At 41.8% G+C, this 23399-nt stretch overlaps 1 protein-coding gene across 3 annotated transcripts in view; it reads left to right on the plus strand.

Moving 5' to 3' along the window:
- The window catches only part of PAPSS1 (3'-phosphoadenosine 5'-phosphosulfate synthase 1), a 105064-nt gene that overhangs the window by 36826 nt on the left and 44839 nt on the right, over window positions 1-23399 (plus strand). For all 3 annotated transcript variants that reach the window (NM_001082172.1, XM_051819267.2, XM_051819266.2), the window contains 3 exon segments: window positions 1783-1901; window positions 20700-20813; window positions 22196-22307. In NM_001082172.1, the coding sequence (NP_001075641.1) occupies window positions 1783-1901; window positions 20700-20813; window positions 22196-22307 (345 nt within the window).

The following is a 23399-nucleotide window of genomic DNA, read 5'->3' on the forward strand; positions in this document are numbered from 1 at the left end:
TGCTTAAAAATATGCAAAAGAAAAAGAATGAGATTAATTGGGCTATAGACTTGTATGCATGTGTGTTTTAGAACTATTTTGCCAACTTCACTTCCAAATAGTAATTATTTAAAATTCATATTCACTGTTCAAACCAGAGAATGACCTAAGTTTTCCAAGGCAACCAGGCCTTATTTGTGAGGGTAACATCAGAGGTATAGGATATGTGTAGCCTATCTGTCTAGCCCACCTGGCCTACTTTGGGGAAATGTTAGATCTTATGTTCTTTTTTGGGGAGTTACATGGTAATGCCCATACAATAGGAGAAATCAAAATAGTGGTTGAGATCTGAATTGATTATATTGGATGTATTATCTATTTTGTGATGTAACAGGCTTACCTCCTTTCTTGTGTTTTGCTTGAGTTCATAACAGTTAATTGGTCTTGCCTTAACACTTGATATCTAATGGCACAAGTCCCCTGCAGAGGTTCAGTTTGGCCATGGATAATCATTGTGAATGTAATGGACAGATTGAGTTAGTGTCGGTTTTTGCCGTAAGAGATAAAAGCTTTGTTAAGTTCGTTCGTTCCCTCCCTCCCTCCCCTCCCTCTCCTGCTTCCCTCCTTCCTTCCCTTTTTCCTTCCCTCCTTCCTTCCTTCCTTCCTTCCTTCCTTCCTTCGTTCCTTCCCTCCTTCCTTCCTTCCTTCCTTCGTTCCTTCCCTCCTTCCTTCCTTCCTCCGTTCCTTCCCTCCTTCTCTCCTTCCCTCCTTCTCTCCTTCCCTCCTTCCTCCCCTCCCTCCCTCCCTAGACTAACCATGGATGACCTGTATTCCTGTGGGGAAACAGGTGTTCAGGATCCCCTGTTGTTAATTCATCATTTCTTTACCAGCAGTTTAAGCTTCTCCTTAAGAGAAAAAAGAGAAAGGTGACGGAAGTACATGGAGCTGCATTTGTAGAGCCCGCATTTATGACTTTGCTTCCTTGGTAAAGTTTATTTGTAACCCTTAAGTGATACTCGTGGCAGTTTTGTGGTCATGCGCAGACAGGAGCAGAGTGGTGAAGGAGTCACCTGATAAACCTGTACCCAGCTGACAGGAAGGCAACTCTAGGCCTACTTGTTTCAGCCTCATGCTGTGAGCGGTGTGCTTGATGCAGATGATTTAGTGCTGTGGGTTTCTTTGTGTGTGTGATTCTCCTGTTTAAAGAACCCTTACTATAAATGATGCGCTTGATGCAAATGATTTAGTGCTGTGTGTGTGTGTGTGTGTGTGTGTGATTTTCCTATTTAAATAACCCTTGGGGCTGACAGTACTGTTCACTATTTGTGAGTACAAGGAGGCTGTGGCACGCCTTACGGGGAAAATATATTGCATAAGCTTCAGCTAGGTGGGAGTTTCAGTGCTGCTGTCTGTGAGTTCAGTGTAGACGAATCAATAATATTTGTTAAGTACTGTGTTTGTAAACAGAAGCACACATAGAACAAAATGAAAGAATTGATCAGCTGACAAAAATGTTGTGACAGAGACTGGCAGGAACCTGATCTTGTCTTCTGCTGAAGAAGTGATTTGGTGTTCACTAACTTGATGTTTGTGGCAACCTTCTTGAACCCAACTCCCGTGAATAATGCACATGTTTGAAGAAGTATCAAGTTGGATTACTGATTACATATCTCCCAAGAAGTCTCATATTACAACCCTGAGCTTAGAGGGGCTATCAGAAACAGTCATTTCAACCTAGTCTTGCACCAAAGAAAGAAACCGATTTTAATTCTCACCCTCCTCTATATTCTGGTACTTTTACAGGTTTCACTGGGATTGATTCTGAATATGAAAAACCGGAAGCCCCTGAATTGGTGCTAAAAACAGACTCCTGTGATGTCAATGACTGCGTCCAGCAAGTTGTGGAACTTCTACAGGAACGGGTAAGAGAAAGTGAAAGTAGCAAAAACCAGAAAATTATATCTCAGACTTCCCTCTCCAACAAGGGTGGCTGATATCCAATGGTATTTGTATTTGAAATTCTTCACAGTGCCAATAGCTAGCTATCTCTGTGCGTGTGTATATATGACTGTGTTTGGTGTTGTGGTAGATGCCGTGTATGTACCATATATAAAACATCCCAGTTAATGTACATGTCAGGAGGCATGGGAGTCAGTCTGTGATTGGTAGTTTTACCACATAAATATATGATGGAGAAAAATCTCACACAGTTATTCAGCCCTCTAAGTTTATGCTTTTCAAGGTGAGCTACACAGTGCACTTAACTTCTCTGAGGCATTTTGAGAGTGCCCACATTCTTTTGTGATGACATGATGGCTAGATTTTAGAGACACAGCTTGAAGCCAGGAGCCAGGAGCTTCTTCCAGGTCTCCCCATATGGGTGCAGAGGCCCATGTATGTGGGCCAGCCCCCACTGCTTTCCTAGGCACATTAGCAAGGAGCTAGATTGGCAGTGGAGCGGCTGAGACCCGAACTGGTGCACATTTTGGGTGCCAGCATCACAGGTGGTGGCTTTGCCTGCTGTGCCACAGCGCTGGCTCCATGTCTACTTTTCTACTAGATCCTTTAGCATGTTAAATCATGGTTATTTTAAAGTTTTGCCTCATGGTTTAACATTCTGGGTTATTTCTGATTCTGGTGTTTTAGACTGGTGTATCTCTTGAGTGAGTGTTTTTCTTATTTTTTTGGTAATTTTTATAAAAGATTATTTATTTGAAAGGCAGAGTGACATGGTGGGTAGGGGGTGGAGGGTGTCTTCTTATGGCTGCAACAGCCAGGTTTGGGCCAGGCCCAAGCCAGGAACCAAGAACTCCATCCTGGTCTCCACTTGAATGGCAGGAGCCCAGTTCTTCCTCTGCCTTCCCAGGTGCATTAGCAGGAGACTGGATTGGAAGTGGAGCAGCAGGGGCTTGAACTGGCACTCTGCCAATATGGGATGCCATCTGATACATGTCGCAAAGTGGTAGCTTACTCCACTGTGCCACAGTGTTGGCCCCTTTTAGTGCTTTACTGAGTGCTGCACATTGTGTCTGTGTGCACAGTGGAGATGTCTGTCCTGTCACTCTGTCACTGTAGCAGGCTGACTTAATTTGATCAGAAACTAGCTGGATTTGAGTGTCCTTATTTGTAGTTACCCTTGTTGTACCACGTGTTTGAAATTGCTTCAGTTGTGAGTGGTTCTGCCTTGTGCTACCTTCTTCAGAAGGTGCTACCTTGAACCTTCTGCCACCAGGCGCTTTGGGTGGGTGGGGCGTGATTTCTCAGTGTTCCTGCTCTGCCCTCACCTTTCAGCATTCCTCGAATACCTGAACTATAAAACGCATCTGTCTCCATGCCTTGCTCCTCTCTCAGCAGAAACTGTGGTTACTTATTTATTAGTGTTAGGCTCCTGGGGTGGGGGTGGGGTTGGGGGGGCGGGGAGGGGCTGGTTCTTGTTTCCCTGGTCCAGCTGCCGTCTTAGGTGGGGCCTATGCCTCTGAGTGTTGTGGTTGGGTGGGTTTTTCTCTACGTTCCTTGGGTTCTGAGCCTGGGAAATTTGGGGGTGAGTTTTCTGTCCCTCACATGTTCCAGTTTTTAGGATACCACATTGCAAACCTAATTAAATTGGTTTTTAACCATAATTCTGTGAAATGACCATATAGACTATAGTGGTGTCTGTAGTACAGATTTTGCTTGTTGGTTTTTCTTTTCCTAATGGTTAAGAATTGAAATAAATGCCACTGTATAATTTTAAGTTGATTTTCTTTTAACTGGTTACCATACCTCCAGTTCTGTGTGCCTTTTATTCTAACATACTGAGTAGAAGCCTTCTTCTACTGTCTAGTCTAAGCATCTCCTGTTTTCATTCTGAAACATTTATTGATGTTTGTGTTGTTTATAGAATCAAGGTAAATAGTGTTTAGGATTCTTCATAGTTTGATTCCAAGTGACATAATTTGTTATTTATTTTCCTTATATATTCCATGGAGTATTTTCTTTTCCTTTCTTTCTTCTTCTTCTTTTTTCTGTGCTACTGTTTGCCTTAATTTCAGGAGCCCTAATTAAAGCCTTCTTCTGAATTGTTTGCTCTTCACTAATGACTGTACTAAATGCCCTTCTGTTGATTAGTTATTAGTCTTTTTTTTTTTCTTTTTTGACAGGCAGAGTGGACAGTGAGAGAGAGAGAGACAGAGAGAAAGGTCTTCCTTTGCCGTTGGTTCACCCCTACAATGGCCGCTGCGGCCGGCGCACTGCGCTGATCCGAAGGCAGGAGCCAGGTGCCCCTCCTGGTCTCCCATGGGGTGCAGGGCCCAAGCACCTGGGCCATCCTCCACTGCACTCCCTGGCCATAGCAGAGAGCTGGCCTGGAAGAGGGGCAACCGGGACAGAATCCGGCGCCCCGACCGGGACTAGAACCCGGTGTGCCGGCGCTGCAAGGTGGAGGATTAGCCTTTTGAGCTGCGGCACCGGCTTAGTTATTAGTCTTTATTTTGTCTTTTACACAATCTGATGATTGGACCATTTCATTCAAGGTTTGAAAAAGAGGAATAAAATAAGAGATTAGCATTTACTGAGTGCTTGTGACAAAGATCCATAAATGTAAGGTACATAAATGTAGGACTTCATGTATTGTATAGCAGCGTGTTCTGATTATTAGAATCTGGTACAGAGTGGCCTTTTGACCATTTTTTTCCCCCTAATGTGGCTTCCAACTGCCACTCCCTTGATTTGCCCTGGTAGTTTTCCTAGTGGTCTTTTTGCTGAGTACTTTCTATCTGTGGTCTAATTTTATTTACATAGTGAACTTACAAAGTTTTAAAGAAGTGAAGAAGCTTGCTCATACGTATGTTGGATTCTGCCCCTAGCTTCTCAGAGTCATTGCATCTTCCTCTGGCTTTGGCTTTTTATGACTGTTCTCATTATATATTAAGTGTGATGTGATTGAGTCTATATCAGTTTAAGACAGACATTTTCTTTTGAAAAGTTACTTTTTTTTAATTCTAAAGCAGAGTAGAGACAAAAGAAGAAATACAAATGTTTCCTTAATGCAATTGCTTTATTTTGGTGCCACCCTCCTTTGGAGGGAAAATGTTACACTTATACACTTTCCTAAAAAAATGACTTCACTTTCCATTGGATATATGTGAAGTATGTGAGGATTTTTCCAATGTAATTGGTCAATCATGTTAGTTAATTTAATAAATACTTAGTGCCTTATGTAGCAGACAGTTTTCAGCACTGTGAGGATATGGTGGCAAATTGAATAATAAAATTTCCTGCCTTGTGGACCTTAATTGTTTTTTCCATATCACCATTAGGTAATTTTTGGGGTATAAATTCAATTGACTATATAGAAATTCATTAATTCATTTTATTTTATAATATGGTGTAGCATTTAAAAATACAATTGAAGGAAGAAGCACATACTGTTTCGGTATTTATTCTCTTTTGATTTATTTTCTTACTAATTTGGACTTCATGTGGGTGATATGGTGTATGGAGAATCCAGTGAATACCAAACACCTGATGTTGAAGTCAAAGCTCATAGTTGGTGATACTAGGAGAGTGTTAGCCCGCTGCACCATCATAGCAAGGTGATGTGGGGTAGTGTGCACTTTCCATACCAAACTCCTTCTTTTTAGGGGTAGTAAATGCCATTTAACTTCATTTTCATCACAAAAACATTTTCTCTTTCCCAAAGGTGGTTTATTTGATAGCTCATAGTAGAGCCTAAATATAGATTGGGAGGTGAAGAGGATGACTGTGTTGAGTGTAATTGTGCTTTATGGAAAAGCATAGTAACCAAACCTGCATGGCTTTATAATGTGTGTGTGTGTTGAGTGGGGATGTGAAGATTAGAGGTCCTACATCAACCAGCCTTGTGTGTAAGAAGAGAGTTTTGCGTGCTGAAAGAGAATGCCATGTGCAAAGATGGATACCTCATCAATAACTCTCATTACTTGAACTCTTACTATGCTAGCCCCTGTGTTAGGTACTTCACAGCATTGCTATATATATTTTTTTAAAGGTTTACTTATTTATTTGAAAAGCAGAGTTACAGAGGGAGGGAGGGAGGGAGGGAGGGAAAGAAAAGAAAGAGATATGTTGGTTCACTCCTCAAATGACAACAATGGCCTGCCTTCCAACTGGGTCTCCCATGTGGGTGCCAGGGGCTCAAGCACTTGGGCCAACTTCTGCTACTCTCCCAGGCACATTAGCAGGGAGCTGGATTGGAAGTGGAGTAGTTGGGACTCGAATGAGTGCTGATATGGGATGCTGGAGTCTCAGGTGACAGTTTTACCTATTATGTCACAATGTCATCAGGCAGCAACTTAATCTGATGCACCACAACACTGGCCCCAGCATTGTTGCATATAATTTGTGTTAAATTGCTGAGAAATAATTATAGTTATTCTCACTTTACTGATTAGGAAACAGCTTTCTGGGGGGTGACATTGGTTGTCTCAGAATACTTCATGCTGGGTAGTGTTAGATTTGAACACAGGTTTGATTGATTCTGCAGCCCACATTCATCTTTCTATTACACTGCCTTTACTAATATCTAAATTATTCCCATTTGTACTTTTTTTTTTTACAGATTTATTTATTTACTTGAAAGTCAGAGTTACACAAAGAGAGGAGAGGCAGAAAGAGAGAGGTCTTCCATCTGCTGGTTTTCACTTCCCAATTGGCCGCAATGGCCGGAGCTGCGCTGTTCCGAAGCCCAGAGCCAGGAGCTTCTTCTGGGTCTCCCACATGGGTGCAGGGGCCCAAGCACTTGGGCCATCCTCTACTGCTTTCCCAGGCCATAGCAGAGAGCTGGATTGGAAGTGGAGTAGCCAGGTCCCAAATCAGCGCCCATATAGGATGCTGGCGCTTCAGGCCAGGGCATTAACCCACTGTGCCAGAGCGCTGGCCCCTCTAGTTTATTTCTGAGGTGTGAATTTTCTCTCTGACCTGCTTTGGCATTTCTTCATCAGTTGTTGCCTAAGTATAGTTAGGATTAAGAAATGGAGAGGAATAGACATTTCACTGACTTTCCAGAAATTTAATATTTTTAAAATACTGATAAAATACTAAATACTGATAAAATACTGAATGTTTAAAGTGGGTCTTGGTTTGTTTTGTGTTTCTGTAGCATGGGTGAAGAACATTGTTTGGTCTGGCCTTGCCAAGGCAACCACAGGTGGGACTTGAAAGTCAATAAATCAGATTGGATTAAGATGGCAGAGTAGGGAGGGAGCTTACCACTCGAGTCTAGGGGAAGATAGTTAAAAAAAAAGTGGAGAGAATGCAGTCTCTGGGAAGAGTTAGGGACAAAATGGCAGAGGAAACTTCATGCAAATTAGTGGGAGACCTACGTGGTGGGTGTGGACACGCACAAATCAGGACCTCAGCAGTTGACAGCCTCCACACCAGCTTTGAAGAGAGTTGAGACCAGACTGCAGCCGCCCAAGCCACTGGCAATAAAGCTGCAGGAAAAGCCTGGAGGGAATCCGGCTTGGAGCCCTACGGGGGAGTGTACCTGCCAAACTAGAAAAATAAAAAGGAGGGGGGCATGTTTCTCTGTCCCCGATCACCCTGCAGTGGCATCCTGTAACAAGCTGATAGAGAGTGGGTGCCATTTTGGACAAACGTAGCAGCAACCAGCTGAGCAGAGACTCCTGAGTAGTGGGGAGACCTGACGGGGGTGCTACATGTTCATGACTGTGGGAGGTTTGTGCACTAGGACTGTGAAAACACTGAATCTTTGTGGCTTTGAAAACACTGAGGCTGTGTGGGAAGGCTCAGGGTGTGGCTGGGACTTTGAGCAGTTACTGTGGGAGGCTTCACATGCTCAGGGCTCCCTGGATCCCTGGAACATTGCTGGGGAATCTGCTTACAGCAAGGAAACAACAGAGTTAATCGACACTGTAGACCAAATGGGCCAAACAGATATCTACAGAACTTTTCATCCTACAGTTGTAGAATATACATTCTTCTCAGCAGTGCCTGGAACTTTCTCTAGGATAGACCACATGCTAGGCCATAAAGCAAGTCTCAGCAAATTAAAAGAAACTGAAATCATACCATACATCTTCTTGGACCACAATGCAATGAAGTTGGAAGTCAGCAACTCAGGAATCTCCAGAGCATATAAACACATGGAGACTGAACAAAATGCTCCTGAATTAACAGTGGATCATAGAAGAAATCAAAAGAGAAATCAAAAAATTTCTAGAAAGAAATGAAGATGACAATACAATATATCAAAACTTAAGGGATACAGCAGAAGCAGTGTTAAGAGGAAAGTTTATAGCAATTGGTGCCTACATCAAGAAATTGGAAAAGCACAAAATAAATGAGCTATCAGTGCATCTCAAGGATGTAGAAAAACAACAGCAAACCAAACCCAAAACTAGTAGGAGAAAAGAAATAATTAAAACTTGAGAAGAAATCAACAAAATTGAATCCAAAAAAGTGATACAAAACATCAGCACAATGAAGAACTTTTTTTTTGAAAAAATTAAAATTGATGCACCAATGGCCCAACTAACAAAAAAAAAAAAAGAGAGAGAGAGAAGACCTAAATCAATAAAATTAGAGATGAAAAAGGAAATGTAACAACAGACACAGCGAAATAAAAAGAATCATCAGAAATTACTACAAAGAGCTGTATGACAATAACTGGGAAACCTAGAAGGTAAGGATAGATTCCTGGACACATACAGTCTACCTAAATTGAGCCATGAAGAAATAGAAAACTTAGACCCAAGATAACCAAGAAGAAAATTGAATCAGTAGTAAAGGTGATCCTAACAAAGAAAAGCCCAGGACTGGATTGCTTTACTGCTGAATTCTGTATCAGCATTTAAAGAATAACTAACTCCAGTTGTTCTCTAGCTGTTCAAAATGGTTGAAATGGAGGGAATCCTCCTAAATTCTTTCTATGAAGCCAGCATCATCTTCATTCCTAAACCTGAAAAAAATGCAACAGAGAAAGAAAACTACAGCAATATCCCTGATGAAAATAGATGCAAAGATCCTCAACAAAATTCTAATCAATAGAGTCCAACAACACATCAGAAAGATCATTCACCAGGACTTAGTGGGATTTATCCCTGGTATAAAGGGATGATTTAATGTTTGCCAGTCAATGTGATAGATCACATTAACCAACTGAAGAGCAGATATCATATGATTATCTCAATAGATGCAGAGAAAGCATTTGATAAAATACAACACTCTTTCATGATGAAAACTAAGCAAATCGGGTATAGCAGGAACATTCCTCAACACAATCAAGGCATTTATGACAAACCCACAGTCTGCATCCTATTGAATAGGGAAAAGTTGGACGCATTCCCATATAGATCTGGAACCAGACAAGGATGCCCACTTTCACCATTGCTATTCAATATAGTCCCAAAAGTTTTAGCCAGAGCCATTGGGCAAAAACAGAAATCGCTGTTAAATATGAGTGGGAATAAGAGAGGGAAGAGATGTGCAATTCGGGACATGCTCAAGCTGACTTACCTCAAACGGTAGAGTTAGAAACATACCAGGGGATTCGAATTCAATCCCATCAAGGTGGCATGTACCAGTGCCATCTCACTAGTCCCAGTGATCAATTTCTGTTCACAATTGATCATAATGATAGGACTAAGAACCAAAGGGATCACACAAACAAGAATAGTGTCTGCAAATACTAGCTGATAGAATCAAAAAGGGAGAGAATGATCCAACATGGGAAGTGAGATACACAGCAGACCCATAGAATGGTAGATGTCCTAAACAGCACTCTGGCCTCAGAATCAGCCCTTAAGGCATGTGGATCCGGCTGAAAAGCCCATGAGAGTATTTCAGGCATGGAAAGCCAAGACACTCCGGGGGGAAAAAAAAAACCTAAATGAAATGAAAGATCTCCACGAGAGAGATCCCAGTGGAAAGAATGGGTCATCAAAGAAGGAGGTACCTTTCTCTGAAGGGAGGAGAGAACTTCCACTTTGACCATGGCCTTGTCTAAATATGATCAGAGTCAGTGAACTCAGGGGGCTTCCATAGCCTTGGCAGCTCATGACAAGAGCCTAGGGTGATTACTGATGCCATAAACAAGAGTGTCAATTTGTTAAGTCAACAACAGGAGTCACTGTGCACTTACTCCTCATGTAGGATCCTTGTCCTTAGTGTGCTGTACATTGAGCTTTAATGCTATAACTAGTACTCAAACAGTATTTTTCACTTTATGTTTCTGTGTGGGAGCAAACTGTTGAAATCTTTACTTAATGTATGCTAAACTGATCTTCTGTATATAAAGAGAAACAAAAATGAATCTTGATGTGAATGGAAGGGGAGAGGGAGTGGGAAAGGGGAGGGTTGCGGGTGGGAGGGACGTTATGGGGGGGAAGCCATTGTAATCAATATTCTGTACTTTGGAAATTTATATTCATTAAATAAAAGTTAAAAAAAAAAAAAGAAAGTCCAAGATCAGGTAGCCCATCTGTTCTCAGCGTCTGGGGCAGGACTCCCTCCTGCCATGACTACACCACAGCATGGCAGAGAAAACAGAAAGGGAAATGGCCCAGCCATAAGGGGCCTAGCACTGATATCGGACTCACTTTTTTTTTTTTTTGTAAAGATTTATTTATTTATTTGAAAAGGAGATTGACAGGCAGGGGTGTGGGAGGGTCTTCCATTTGCTGGTTCACTTCCCAAATGGCCATAACCCCCAGTACTGGGCCAGGTGAAAGCCAGGAGCCAAGAACTGTATCTGGGTTTCTCAAGTGAGTGGCAGGGGCCCAAATTCTGGGGCCATTTCCTGCTGCTGTACCAGGAGCATGAGCAGCAACCTGAATCTGAATGGAGCAGCTGCGACCTGACCTGGCACTTGGATGTGGGATTGCAATTGGCAGCTGAGCCCCATGATCCACATCACTGCCTCCAGTGGAGGCAAACAACCCTCTCTCATTAGAACTAACTCAGTTCCTGAGAGCAGCATTGATCTGTTCTTAGGGCAGTGCCTTCATGACCCAACTGCCTTCCACTAGGCTCCACCTCTTAAAGGTCCCCCACCTCATCACCACCCACACTGGGAACCAAACCTGCAGCACAGGAACAATTTGGAGACAAACCATATCTGCTGTGTAAAGATGCCCTCTCCCCACTCACCACCATGCCTGCTTGCTGAGTGTGAAATGAGAACAGTGTGTGTAGGTTTTCTAATTACCTTTGTCAACCTAATGTAACAGATAGGGAGAGCTCTTCAAAGATCTGTGTTTGAGAATGAACATTGTAATGGGCGTTCACTTACCATCGTAAACTACATATGCAGGGAGGTACAATGAGGAGGGTTACACAAGCTGTTTTTTATTTTTATTTTTTTGAAAGATTTATTTATTTGAAAGACAGAGTTACAGAGAGAAGGAGACACAGGTCTTCCATCTGCTAATTCACTCCCCAGATTGTTGCAATGGCCAGAGCTGGGGTGATCCGAAGCCAGGAGCCAGGAGCCAGGAGCTTGCTCTGGGTCTCCCACATAAGTGCAGGGGCCCAAGCACTTCCACTGCTTTCCCTGGCCATTAGCAGGGAGCTAGATAAGAAGAGGAGCAGCCAGGATATGAACCGGTGTTGCTACAGGCATAGACCGCTATGCCACAGTCCGGCCCCTACACAAGCTGTTTCATGACCATTATCTTTGGTTTTAAGGTTGCACAGGAAATTGGTGGGTAGATATCTTTGTCAGAAGTATTTTTGGTGTAAGGTTGTGATTCTTGCAGAATCTTGTGGTAGTTCTTGTCATCAGACACATGTGCGTGAGAACTGCTTCATGAGCCTCCTACTTTTGTTCATTTTTCATTAGTGCTTGACACAATTTCTGTTTTGATTCTGATAACTTTCATACTTTGGAAAGCTGAGGCATATTTTGCCAGATGAATTCTGATTTACTTACCTCCTAAAACCCAAATTTTAAGTAATGAGTGAGTGATTGGACTTCTTATGCCACATATTTATGGATTTTAAAATATATTTGGACCAAAATAAACTTACCTTTTAATTCCATTTTTCCATAAGCTTTTTAAAGTACTTTCACAGAAGACACTAGCAAATAATGAAGATTTTTAATTTAATTTTATCCTAATCCTTGAATGGTCACTAGATGGCCTGCTAGTATTGCATTTTAACTTGGCTTGTTATGACTTAAGGAAGTAGGCTTCTTGCCGCTGGTTTTAATCTAAAGTGATATTTTAAATGCTGTTTTTAAATCTACCAGGAATTCTAGATTTACTAGTGCTATAAATTATTTAAAGGTTTGTCTTTTTAAAAAATGGTGGTTTAGTGCTCTAAATGGATTTTATACTGCACATAAAAAGCAGTCTTTGCAGCCCAGTTTTAAAGTGTTGCCAGAATGTCGTTTAGTGTTCGTGCTTTAGATGTGTGTAGTTTAGATAATAGAAATTTAGTAGTTACATAAAAATATGAATGAGCCCTGGTGTTCAAATCTGTTGAGCAGATTTGGCTCAAGGAAAAAGTACGGAAAATACTCAAAGGAAAATTTTAAATGTGGAATCACTCTGTTTATTAACACGTTCAGAGTGCTTTATGAAGATTAAATGAAAAGACAAGTATGGGCTACAGTTTTCATGCAGTAATTGTTTGTCCTGACTGCCAAGTTTCCAGGTAAGAACTTGGAAATGTCTTAAGTTAGATCTTAGCCTGTGTCAATCAACCAACCAAAATTACAGGTTAGGGATGGGTGGGCATTTGGCACAGTGGTTAAGGTGCTGCTTGGAATACCTGTGTCCTGTATTGAAGAGCCTGGCAGCCATGCTTCTCATTCAGCTTCCTGCTAATGTACACCCTGGGGGACAGTACTGATAGCCCAAGTACTTGGGTCCTTGTCACCCGTGGGGGAGACGTGGATGGAGTTCGAGGCTCCTGGCTTCTGCTTGTCTCATCCCTGGCTGTTGCAGGCATTTGGGGAGTGAACCGGAAGAGAGACTATCTCTGTTTCTCTACCTTTTGAAATAAAATGCAAAGAAATAAGTGAAAATTTAAAAACTAGCTTGGGATACCCATGTTACATTAAAAAATTTAACTTAACATTTAAAAATGCACAACTATTGAATGTTTCTAGACTTATCAAATTCACACCTCATTAACAGAAGAGTGTGAATTTTTTGCTGACCCTACCATCCTTCAGTGTCGGGTGATTATGGAGCCACCTGTGTACAGACTTCCTCCTGGCCTGGGTTGTGATCCGTTTTTGTTTTAAAGTAAAGGGTTTTATATGAACAAGTTGAAGAACACATTGTTTCTAATTGCTGTGTCTGTGGAGATAATGAGTTCCAAGGAGAATGAATAGCTCCTGTGACAGGGACTTCACATTCCATTGTCTAGATATCTTGTCTTCATTTGAGGTGGTTTTGCCCCTTTTGGATATTTACTGTTGGTTGTGGAAACTAAGAAGATTTGTCATTCGATTGTACTAGAAACTGTGTCTGATTTTTTTTTTTTTTTAAGATTCCTTTTTGATTTCTAAGAGTGTTCCAGTCCTTTTTGCTCTGCATGTAGAATCTACATGGACTTACTTCCATTCCATTGAGCAGGTGCTCCATAGGCCTCTTGATTTATGCTATGTTTGCATTTGTTCCAGAAATGTTTGTTTTATGTGTCTTTTTAGAGGGGAAAAACAGGAGTCACCTCTTGAACATTTATTTGGTGTTGGTCAGGCATAAGAACAGTTTTGTGTTTAAGTTAGGAAGCTCACACTCACTGCTGGAGGGGTAAGCATTACAGTGCAAGTTAAGCTGCCCCTGGCATGCCCACATTCTATATTGGGTGCCTGGCTGGAGTTGCAGATACACTACTTCTGATCCAGCTTCCTGCTAATGCACTTAGGAAGCAGTGGCCAGTGGCTTCCATTCCTTGAGTTCCTGCTACCCATGTAGGAGGCCCAGATGGAGTTCCTGGTTTCTGACTTTGGACTGACCCAGCCCTTGGCTGTTGCAGCCATTGGGGAGTGAACCAGAAGATGGAAGATCTCTCTTCCTTTCTCTTCCTGTCACTCTGCCTTTCAAATAAAGTAAAGTAAAGTAAAGTAAAGTAAAGTAAGTAAAATAAGCTGGAAATGAACTTTGAAAATGGAAGAATTGGAGGCCAGCGCTGTGGCATAGTGGGCTAAGCCTCCGCCTACAGTGCCGGAATCCTTTATGGGTGCTGATTTGAGTCCAGGCTGCTTCTTTTTCAATCCAGCTTTCTGCTGTGGCCTGGGAAAGCAGTAGACAATTGCCCAAGTGCTTGGGCCTCTGCACTCACGTGGTAGACCCAGATGAAGCTCCTGGCTCCTGGCTTTGATTGGTTTAGCTCTGGCTGGTGTGGCCATTTGGGGAGTGAATCAGCAGATCTACCTCTCACATAAATAAATAAAAATGTTTTTTTTTTTTAAAAAAGAATTTTGTGATGTACTTGTAATGAAAAAATACTTTTTGACTCAAAAATGAAAAGATTTCCCATTTTTGAAAAAAAAGATTATAAGTCCCATGTTAATACAAAAAAAGCAGCACATTACTAAAAGATGCATTCATGAAAGAGCACAAATCCTTTTAACAATTTGATTGGGCTCATAGCATAGATATTACTCTTTAATGTTCAAGCAAGTTATTCTGAAGATACGTAGATTTGCTTACAAATTATTTGTATATTTGTTTTTCAACTTAAAATATGATTAGAAGGAAATGGATATGTGGAAATGATTGTGAGTTTGCAATCCTTTCTTTAAATGTCCCTTCAGAACAGAGTTCTGCACCTGTCTGCACCTTCTAGCACCTGGTCCTTCCACTGGGGGCAGCTCCAGGGTGCAGGTAGGTGTGTATTAGAGTGGACTGTGAGCCGGTGCCGCAGCTCACTAGGCTGATCCTCCGCCTTGCAGCGACGGCACACCGGGTTCTAGTCCCGGTCGGGGCGCCGGATTCTGTCCCGGTTGCCCCTCTTCCAGGCCAGCTCTCTGCTGTGGCCAGGGAGTGCAGTGGAGGATGGTCCAAGTCCTTGGGCCCTGCACCCCATGGGAGACCAGGAGAAGTACCTGGCTCCTGCCATCAGATCAGCGCTGTGCGCCGGCTGCAACGCGCTGGCCGCGGCGGCCATTGGAGGGTGAACCAACGGCAAAGGAAGACCTTTCTCTCTGTCTCTCTCTCTCACTGTCCACTCTGCCTGTCAAAAAAAAAAAAAAAAGAGTGGACTATGTACTGAGGGTTTGCAAGCTGCATCTAAGGTTTAGGAGACCAGATAAAATTGCGCTGTGGCAGCCAACAAAGAAGAACAGATTGGTTAATGGGTGCTTTCTTGTGACCCTTCTAGAATGTTGATCATGGCAATGGTAAGTGTTGGGAAGAGAGAGTAACCTGTCCCTTTCAGCGGTGTGAGTTTCAGACGTGCCTGGGAAAGCTGCTCTTGTTGAGGCTGCGAATGAGCTTCTTGCCTTCTCCAGGGTTCCCGTGTTGTCCATTCCCAGACGGTATATTCTGGTTTCCCAAGTGCTAAGGGGTCCAGGGCGGTGGAAATGCAGGCTGACTGTTAAGTTATTCACAGCAGCACGACTTGGAAAAAAAGTTGGTTTATTAAAATCAGTTAAGCCTAACACAAATGTTGAGTATCTTTACATTTCTGCCTAGAACTTTACCAGTACATTAAAAGACCATGTGCTGAGTAGAAACCCTGGGAATTATAAATGTTAAGTAACCCTGAAAATAAATTGGGAGCAATTTGTGTGACAGAATATTTCATGACTCAGTTTGCATGGGAGAGTGAGAAAGGTTTTATCTGGGGGAGAAGAGTATCGAGACTCCAGTTGGAATCACTCTTTCAACACTTAGCAGCTAATTATATGACTTTGGAAAAAATAACCTAATTTCTCTGGCTTCAATTCGGTCATTGGTGAAACGGGAGATAATAGCTGTATCTGCCTCAGAGTTGCATGGGGGAGTCCATGAGCTGTGTATGTGGAGGGCTTAGAAAAGTCCATGGCATGTTGCAAGCACATTATAATTGTTATTTATTGAGAACTTATGATGTGCCAAGAGCATTGGACGACAGTACAGCAAGGATCTGGGGCAAGCTATTAACCTTTCCTGGGCCCTGACTTCCTCATCTGTGAAGAGGGGGCGGCAATAGTTTGTTCTACCTTCATAGGTAGGGTTGTGTGATGGTGAAATGGATTAATTCACAGGAAGCCCTTAGAACAGCATGTGGTGTGGTAGTAAGTGTCTGGTTAGTGTTTGCCTCCCATAGTTCAGATACTGCAAGTCATTCAGCTGTCACAACAGTCCTGTAGTTGTGTGTATCTTTTTTTATTTTTTTAGTATTTATGTATTTATTTAAGGCCAAAGTAGGGAAAAAGAGAGAAAGAGTTCTCGTCCACTGTTTCACTTCCCAAATGCCAGGAAAGCATTTGGGGCTGTGGCTGGACCAAGTCAAGAGCTGGTAACTCAGGCCATTTGGGGGGTGAACCAATGGAAGGAAGACCTTTCTCTCTGTCTCTCTCACTAACTCTGCCTGTCAAAAACAAAACAAAACAAAAACAAACAAAAAACAAAAAAAACTCAGTCTTGATCTCCTGGGTGGAAGGCAGGGATACATGTAACTGGAATGCTACTGCTGCCTCCCAGGGTGTGTGTTAGCAGGAAACTGGAATTGAAAGTGGAGCAAGAGTTGAACCCAGGCACCGTGATATGGGATGTGGGCCTCCTAAGTGGCATGTTAACCACTGTGCCAAACACTGGATCCCTGCTTTTTGTTTCGTTTTGCTTTAAACCCTGGAGGAGGGGACAGGTTGTCAGATGTTAGATGAGTTGTTCAGGAGCCTGAGCCCTCATTTATTACTTCACACTGGCAGTGGTGAGAGCATCAGAAGACTTGACCTGTAGACCCCTGCTGCTTTCTTGTATTTTTTTGTTTGTTTTTTGTTTGAAGGTGTTGTGTCCCTAAAGTTTTGTGATTAAAGAAATGTTTAATTTTATGTCTTTGGTAATGCTATGTCATATATTTTATTAAATAATCCTAGTGAATGCGTGACTTTTTGTATAATTTTGGGTTACTTTTAGTGTTTTTTTTTTTTTTTCCTGGTGTGGAGGATTCCATTTTTTTGTTTTGCAGCTGCACAGAATGTGTGTGCCTCAAGGCGTCTTTGGGGGCTTTACATATCCAAGAAGCTAATGGACGTATAGGATGTGTGTGAGGTTCACTAAATGTGCATCATATTGTTTTAAGAAAAATTGATTTTGATTTTATTTTTGCATTCAAGAAGAATTGGCTTTGTACCATTTGCCCTATCACTTGTCTTTGAGTGGGGAACAGTTGGAAGGAAAGATAGAAAAAATAATGATAGTGATAGCCATATATGGGGGTATAATAGTGTTTTATTTCTCTCATTTCTAAATTATGTTTTCAGCTCTTTTATAATTTAAAATAACTGAATTAAGAATTATTCCCAGAACTGGAATGCAAAAAATGGACTTCCTCAAGCTACTTCTTTTGCTGGATTTAAAGAGTCCTTTATTCTATATATGGTTTCCTATTCAGGTTCACAATTAAATCAAATATTATGTATAGCTTGTATACTTATCACTTCTTAGATTCTCCTTGGCAAAATGTAAGACTTGCCTCCTTCAGCGTGGGTTCATTGGAAATACTGGCCCCTTCAGTGCATGGCTGTCTTATTTCCATCTACATAGAGAATGGAGGCAGCGGCTCGAGCTGTCCTTGTCCACTGTTGTTTTCTGATGCCCTCATGGAGTGTTTGCCCTCAGCACCGTCTGTGGTTTTTAGCTGTGATACGTGCCAGATGCTTAGTTTCCAAAGACGATCAGGAAGGTGTGAGACATGCAGGGGCTATGTGGGGTTTGCGCCTCCTGTACCTGCTTCTCTGCTTTTCTCCTGTGAGCAGTGGGGCCCTCAGGATGAAGGCGCTGTCCCAGTCTGCACCCTGCGGAGCTTGGTGGAGTTTCTCTCTTTTTTTTATTCTGCCTTTAGACTTGACTATTTCTCAGCCTTCGTGTTTACTCTTTTGTACTATAGGGTTTGTTATGGGAAGGGTTCAGGGCCTTGAGTGCACCACTGAGAGGAGCCTGATTTGGGTACGTGATTTAACCAACGAGGCACTGTTTCCCTCCAAGTTTGAGGGAGTGGAGTGTTTGAGAAAAGTAGGAGAAACTTAGGGGATTAATTCTTCCTAGATTCTCAGAGCCACTAGGAACCCATTGGATGGAGGCACACAGGTTTTTGTGATATCACTTAGCTTTTTTTTTTTTTTTTAAAGATTTATTTATTTGAAAGTTACACACAGAGAGAAAGAGAGGCAGAGAGAGAGAGAGAGAGAGAGAGAGAGAGAGAGAGAGAGAGAGAGAATCTTCCATCTGCTGGTTCACTCCCCAATTGGCCGCAATGGCCAGAGCTGGGCCAATTGGAAGGCAAGGAGCCAGGAGCTTCTTCAGGGTCTCCCATGCGGGTTCAGGGTCCCAAGGACTTGGGCCATCTTCTACTGCTTTCCCAGGCCATAGCAGAGAGCTGGATTGGAAGTAGAGCAGCCAGGACTCGAACCAGTGCCCATATGAGATGCTGGCACTATAGGAGGCAGCTTTAGCCAGTATGCCACAGCGCTGGGCCCCCATCATTTAGCTTTGATACACTCATATCACAACCTTTTTTCCTTCTGCTGAAGATATCATATGAGACCAAATATAAGTTGAAGTTTCTTCCCAGAATTGTTCCCCAGGAAAAATGGTAGGGAGTGTATTTAAAAACAAATCCTTTCATTAATTTATTTTGGATTACATTTTTTGTTGTTTCACATGTTTTTAAAAATGTAGATTTAACTCTCTTTAGAAAAGTTTTCAGTTCAAAGCAAAATTGATGTCATAAAGTTGGAATCATGCAGTATGTAGCCTTTTCAAATTGGCCCCTTTAACTTAGCAGTTTGCATTTCAGGTTCCCCTATGGCTTGCTGTGGCCGGATAGCTCACTTCTTAGTTCTGAACGACACTCTCTTGTCTAGATAGACATGGTTTGTTTACTATTTACCTCCTCAAGGACATCTTGCTTGCTTCCAGGTTTTGGCAGTTAGGAGTAAAGATTCTAGAAGCATCATCTGCAGGTTTTTGTGCAAACATTAACTTTCAGCTCATTCAGGTAAATATCAAGGAGTGAGATCACTGCACTGTGTGATGAGAACATGCTTAGTTTGGTAACAGACCTCCAAACTGTGTTCCAAAGGGGCCCCACAGTGGCATAGCCATCAGCTTCTGTTATTGCGCATCCTCCAGCAACATTTGATGTTGTCAGTGTGTGGGATTTCAGCCATTTTGCTATATGTGTTGTGATGTCTCATTGTTTGAACTTGCAGTTCCCACACAAGGCCTTTTTTTTTTTTAGAAAATTTTATTTATTTATTTGAGAGGTAGAGTTACAGACAGTGAGAGGGAGAGACAGAGAGAAAGGTTTTCCTTCCTCTGGTTCACTCGCCAAATAGCTGCAACGGCTGGAGCTGCGCCAATCCAAAGCCAGGAGTCAGGAGCTTCTTCCGGGTCTCCCATGCGGGTGCAGGGGCCCAAGCACTTGGGCCATCTTCTACTGTTTCCCCAGGCCACAGCAGAGAGCTGGATTGGAAGAGGAGCAGCCAGGACTAGAACCGGCACCCATATGGGATGCCGGCACCACAGGTGGAGCATTAACCTACTGCGCCATGGCATACGAGGTTTTAAACATATTTTCATATGCCTATATTTGCTGATATGTATTTTCAGGTCTTTGGACCATTGTAAAAGTTGAGGTATTCATTTCTTTCTTGACATTTAAGAGTTCTTTGTATGTGTTGGGTTAACAGTCCTCTTTCAGGTAGTCTTCTTGGATATATTTTCCCCTTCTGTCTATTTGAATAACAAAGTATTGCGTGGACGCAAGTATGAAAATCTCTCAATCAGTGCTGGTTTTATATGCTTACAGATGTTACCTTGCAGATTAGGCCTAAACTATAAAGTGATTGAACTCGTTATGAACAAGCCTTGTAAAATCTAATGGGTAGTCTGTGAGCAGTGTGTGTTGTCATGTCACACATGTATACTTCCAGGACACTTGGGGCAAGCTATAATCAAAGTGTTGATATCAGTTCTCATATTGGGATTAAGTGGACAGATTCTGTGTACCATGTTGTAGGAGTAAAAAGTTGACTTTAGTGGCACTACTCATAAACATGAGATGGAAGCTGGAATAAAATGGTTTCATGACATCTTCAAGGTAATAATGATGGTTATGATTTTTTGGTGCCACTTTCTTTTTATCATCACTTCATATTTGACGTTACCTTTTATGTGCAGTTGTCTGTTTTTGACAAATAAAAGAAAGCCTCAGAAAGTCCATGTGAAATTGTTACGATAAAAAAACCGTGTGTGATTTCAGAATTTCTTTTGCATCAGAATAAACTTATCTTTAATTCCATTTTTTCCCACCAACTTTTTGGAGGAATTTATGCTATTCCATTACATAGTGGGCCATTATGTCTAATTGTTTCTTGTATGTGGGATGTTGTCTGCTTGATAATGGACCAGCTAACATTAGGAAAATTGATTGGGAGGAACACAATACTCAAAGGGGTCTTTTCTGCTTTTTGGGGGTCTCAAATTGAAATGTTGATTTTATTTATCAAAATACTCTTTGGAGAACTCTATGAATTGTTGAATCAAATGCTTGATTATGCTCTCATTGTGTTTCAGGATATTGTACCTGTGGACGCCTCTTATGAGGTAAAAGAACTGTATGTGCCGGAAAACAAACTTCATTTGGCAAAAACAGATGCAGAAACATTACCAGCACTGAAAATTAATAAAGTAAGTTCTTTGCTGCTTTTCAGAGCAAGAGCTAAATATACAGTTGTTGTGTTTGGAAATTCTGCTGTATAGCCAGATATAAAAAGGAGCCTGTGCAACTTCTACTTGTCATTCATACAGAGCTGCAATGCTGTAGCATTCTGCTGGGGTATGTATGCTAGAAATCGGATGGCTCAAGAAATAACCGTCTTTGTAAAATGAAGAGTGTTCTGTCATTGGCCGGGGACTTTTGGGGGGGGGTATATTTTTTTAATTTAAATTTTCTTTTGGTTTAAGACAGCACTTTTCACAGTGTAGTTTCTAGTCTGTCATGGCCAGATTTTCTGGGAACACATTAAGAGACACAAATTCTTGGTCCCATTGTGGATATACTAAATCAGAAATTCTGGGGTTGAAGCGATCTTCACATTATTTTTCTTTTCTTTCTTTCTTTTTTTTTTTTTTTTAAGATTTTATCTATGTGTTTGAGAGGCAGAGATACAGACAGAGAGAGGGTGAGACAGAGAGAAAGGTCTTCCGTCTACTGGTTCACTACCCAACTGGCTGCAACAGCCAGAGCTGCGCCGATCCAAAACCAAGAGCCAGGAGCTTCATCCAGGTCCTCCATGTGGATGCTGGGGCCCAAGCACTTTCTCAGGCCATAAGCAGAGAGCAGGGTAGGAAAAGGAGCAGCCGGGACAGGACCAGGGGCTCCAGTGCCGCAGGCGGAGGCTTAGCCTACTACAGTGCCTTGTCCTCACATTACTTTTTTTTTTTTTTTTAATATTTATTGATTTGAAATACAGAGTGGGAGACAAAGAGATCAGTAGAGAGAACTTCTGTCTGCTGGTTCACTCCCCATGGCTACAATGCCTGGGGTTGGGTCACACTGAAGCTAGGAGCCAGGAACTCCACCCTGATCTCCCACTTGGGCCATCTTCCACTGCTTTCCCAGGTGCATTAACAGAAAACTGAATCAGAAGCTTGAGTAACCAGGACTCGAACTGGCATTCTGTATGGGATGCCAGCATTGCAAGCAACAGCTTAACCCATTGCACTACAACCGCCCAGCCTCCCCCCGGCAAACCCTCTACCCCAACCTCCAGCCCTGTGATCTTCATTTCAACAACCCTTCCAGGGGTGTCTGATACACATTAAGAACCACTGGTTTAGGAGAGCTTTTCCTTATTAGATACACTTAGAGGCCCAATGTTATTTAAATTTTAAATTTATAGGAAAAAGGCATATTTTCTTGGTGCCCCTATTCTGTGTTTGATTTATAGGATGTATATTCTTAAAATGTTTGTTTTCACTGTTTTCAAGATTAAACCCCTAAAGGTCTTTACTGCTTTTGTTGATCAACATGTGAAATGGAATTTTTGCTTTGCTTTCTAATGTACTAGGTGGATATGCAGTGGGTGCAGGTGCTGGCAGAAGGCTGGGCAACCCCACTGAATGGCTTTATGAGAGAAAGGGAGTACTTGCAGTGCCTTCATTTCGATTGTCTTCTCGATGGTAAGACTTTCTACATTCAAAATTCTGTTGTATCTGGAAATGACTGAGTGCAGGGATCTGTGCCTGTCCATCAAGTGCATCTAATCCCAGGACATTGAAATCAAGCAACCTTTACATCTACTTGACCAAGTCTATATTATTGTCAATGCTTTGAAATTTGTGGATTCAACCATAGTTTCAAGTTAAGAGATCTTGAAATCGGTGGCTAACAGCATGGTTCTTCCTGTTCTTTTAAAACATCACAAAACATTACCATAGAAATCGATGCCCAGTATGTTGTTATTACATTCCAGCTACCTTTAACTTTGTGTTATTGTATACTGTTGGTGAAATTAGTTTACTACATTAAAGGAAATATTTTTAAATTTCACAGATCCCTACTAAATTGTTACCAAATTCTTATGTATTAGGATTTCTTTCAAGTGGGAAGTGAAACATTAGAAAACATAAGCAGTGTCTTCAAAAAGGTCATGGGAAAGTGGAATGGAAGGGTAAACTTTGGTGCAAAACATTTTTGAGATCCATACATTGCTCTTTGATAATAAGCATTCTCCTTGAACTTTCTTGTTTGTTTGAAATGCTGGGTAGTTTTTTTTTTTTTTTTTTTTTTTTTTGCTGTTGTTTGTTTAAATAGAGATTTATGTATTTGTTTATGTGAAAGGCAGATTGACAGAGAGAGAAAGAGACAGATTTTCCATCCACTGTTCACATTCCAAATGGTTGTGATGGCCAGGGCTGGACCAGGCCAAGTCCAGGAGCCTGTAACTACATCTGGATCTCCCATGTGGGTAGCTGGGGCTCATGTTCTTGGGCCGTTATCTGCTACTTTCCCAGGCACGTTAGCAGGGAGCTGGATCAGAAGCAGAGCAGTGGTAACTGGAATTGACCCTCTGATAAGGGATGCTGGTGTTGCAAGTGTGGCTTAACTTGCAGTGCCGTGACACCAATACCTTCATGAACTTTTTAATGAAAAAATTGCACAAACTTAAAAGATTTTTGCATCAAAATAAAACTTCATTTTTAGTTCCATTTTCCAAGGACTCTTTGAAGTGTACTCATAATTCTTGGTCATTTTTCTCAAGAAACTTTATC

This window comes from Oryctolagus cuniculus, chromosome 8, assembly GCF_964237555.1.
Source record: "Oryctolagus cuniculus chromosome 8, mOryCun1.1, whole genome shotgun sequence".
In the NCBI taxonomy this organism is placed as follows: Eukaryota; Metazoa; Chordata; class Mammalia; order Lagomorpha; family Leporidae; genus Oryctolagus; species Oryctolagus cuniculus.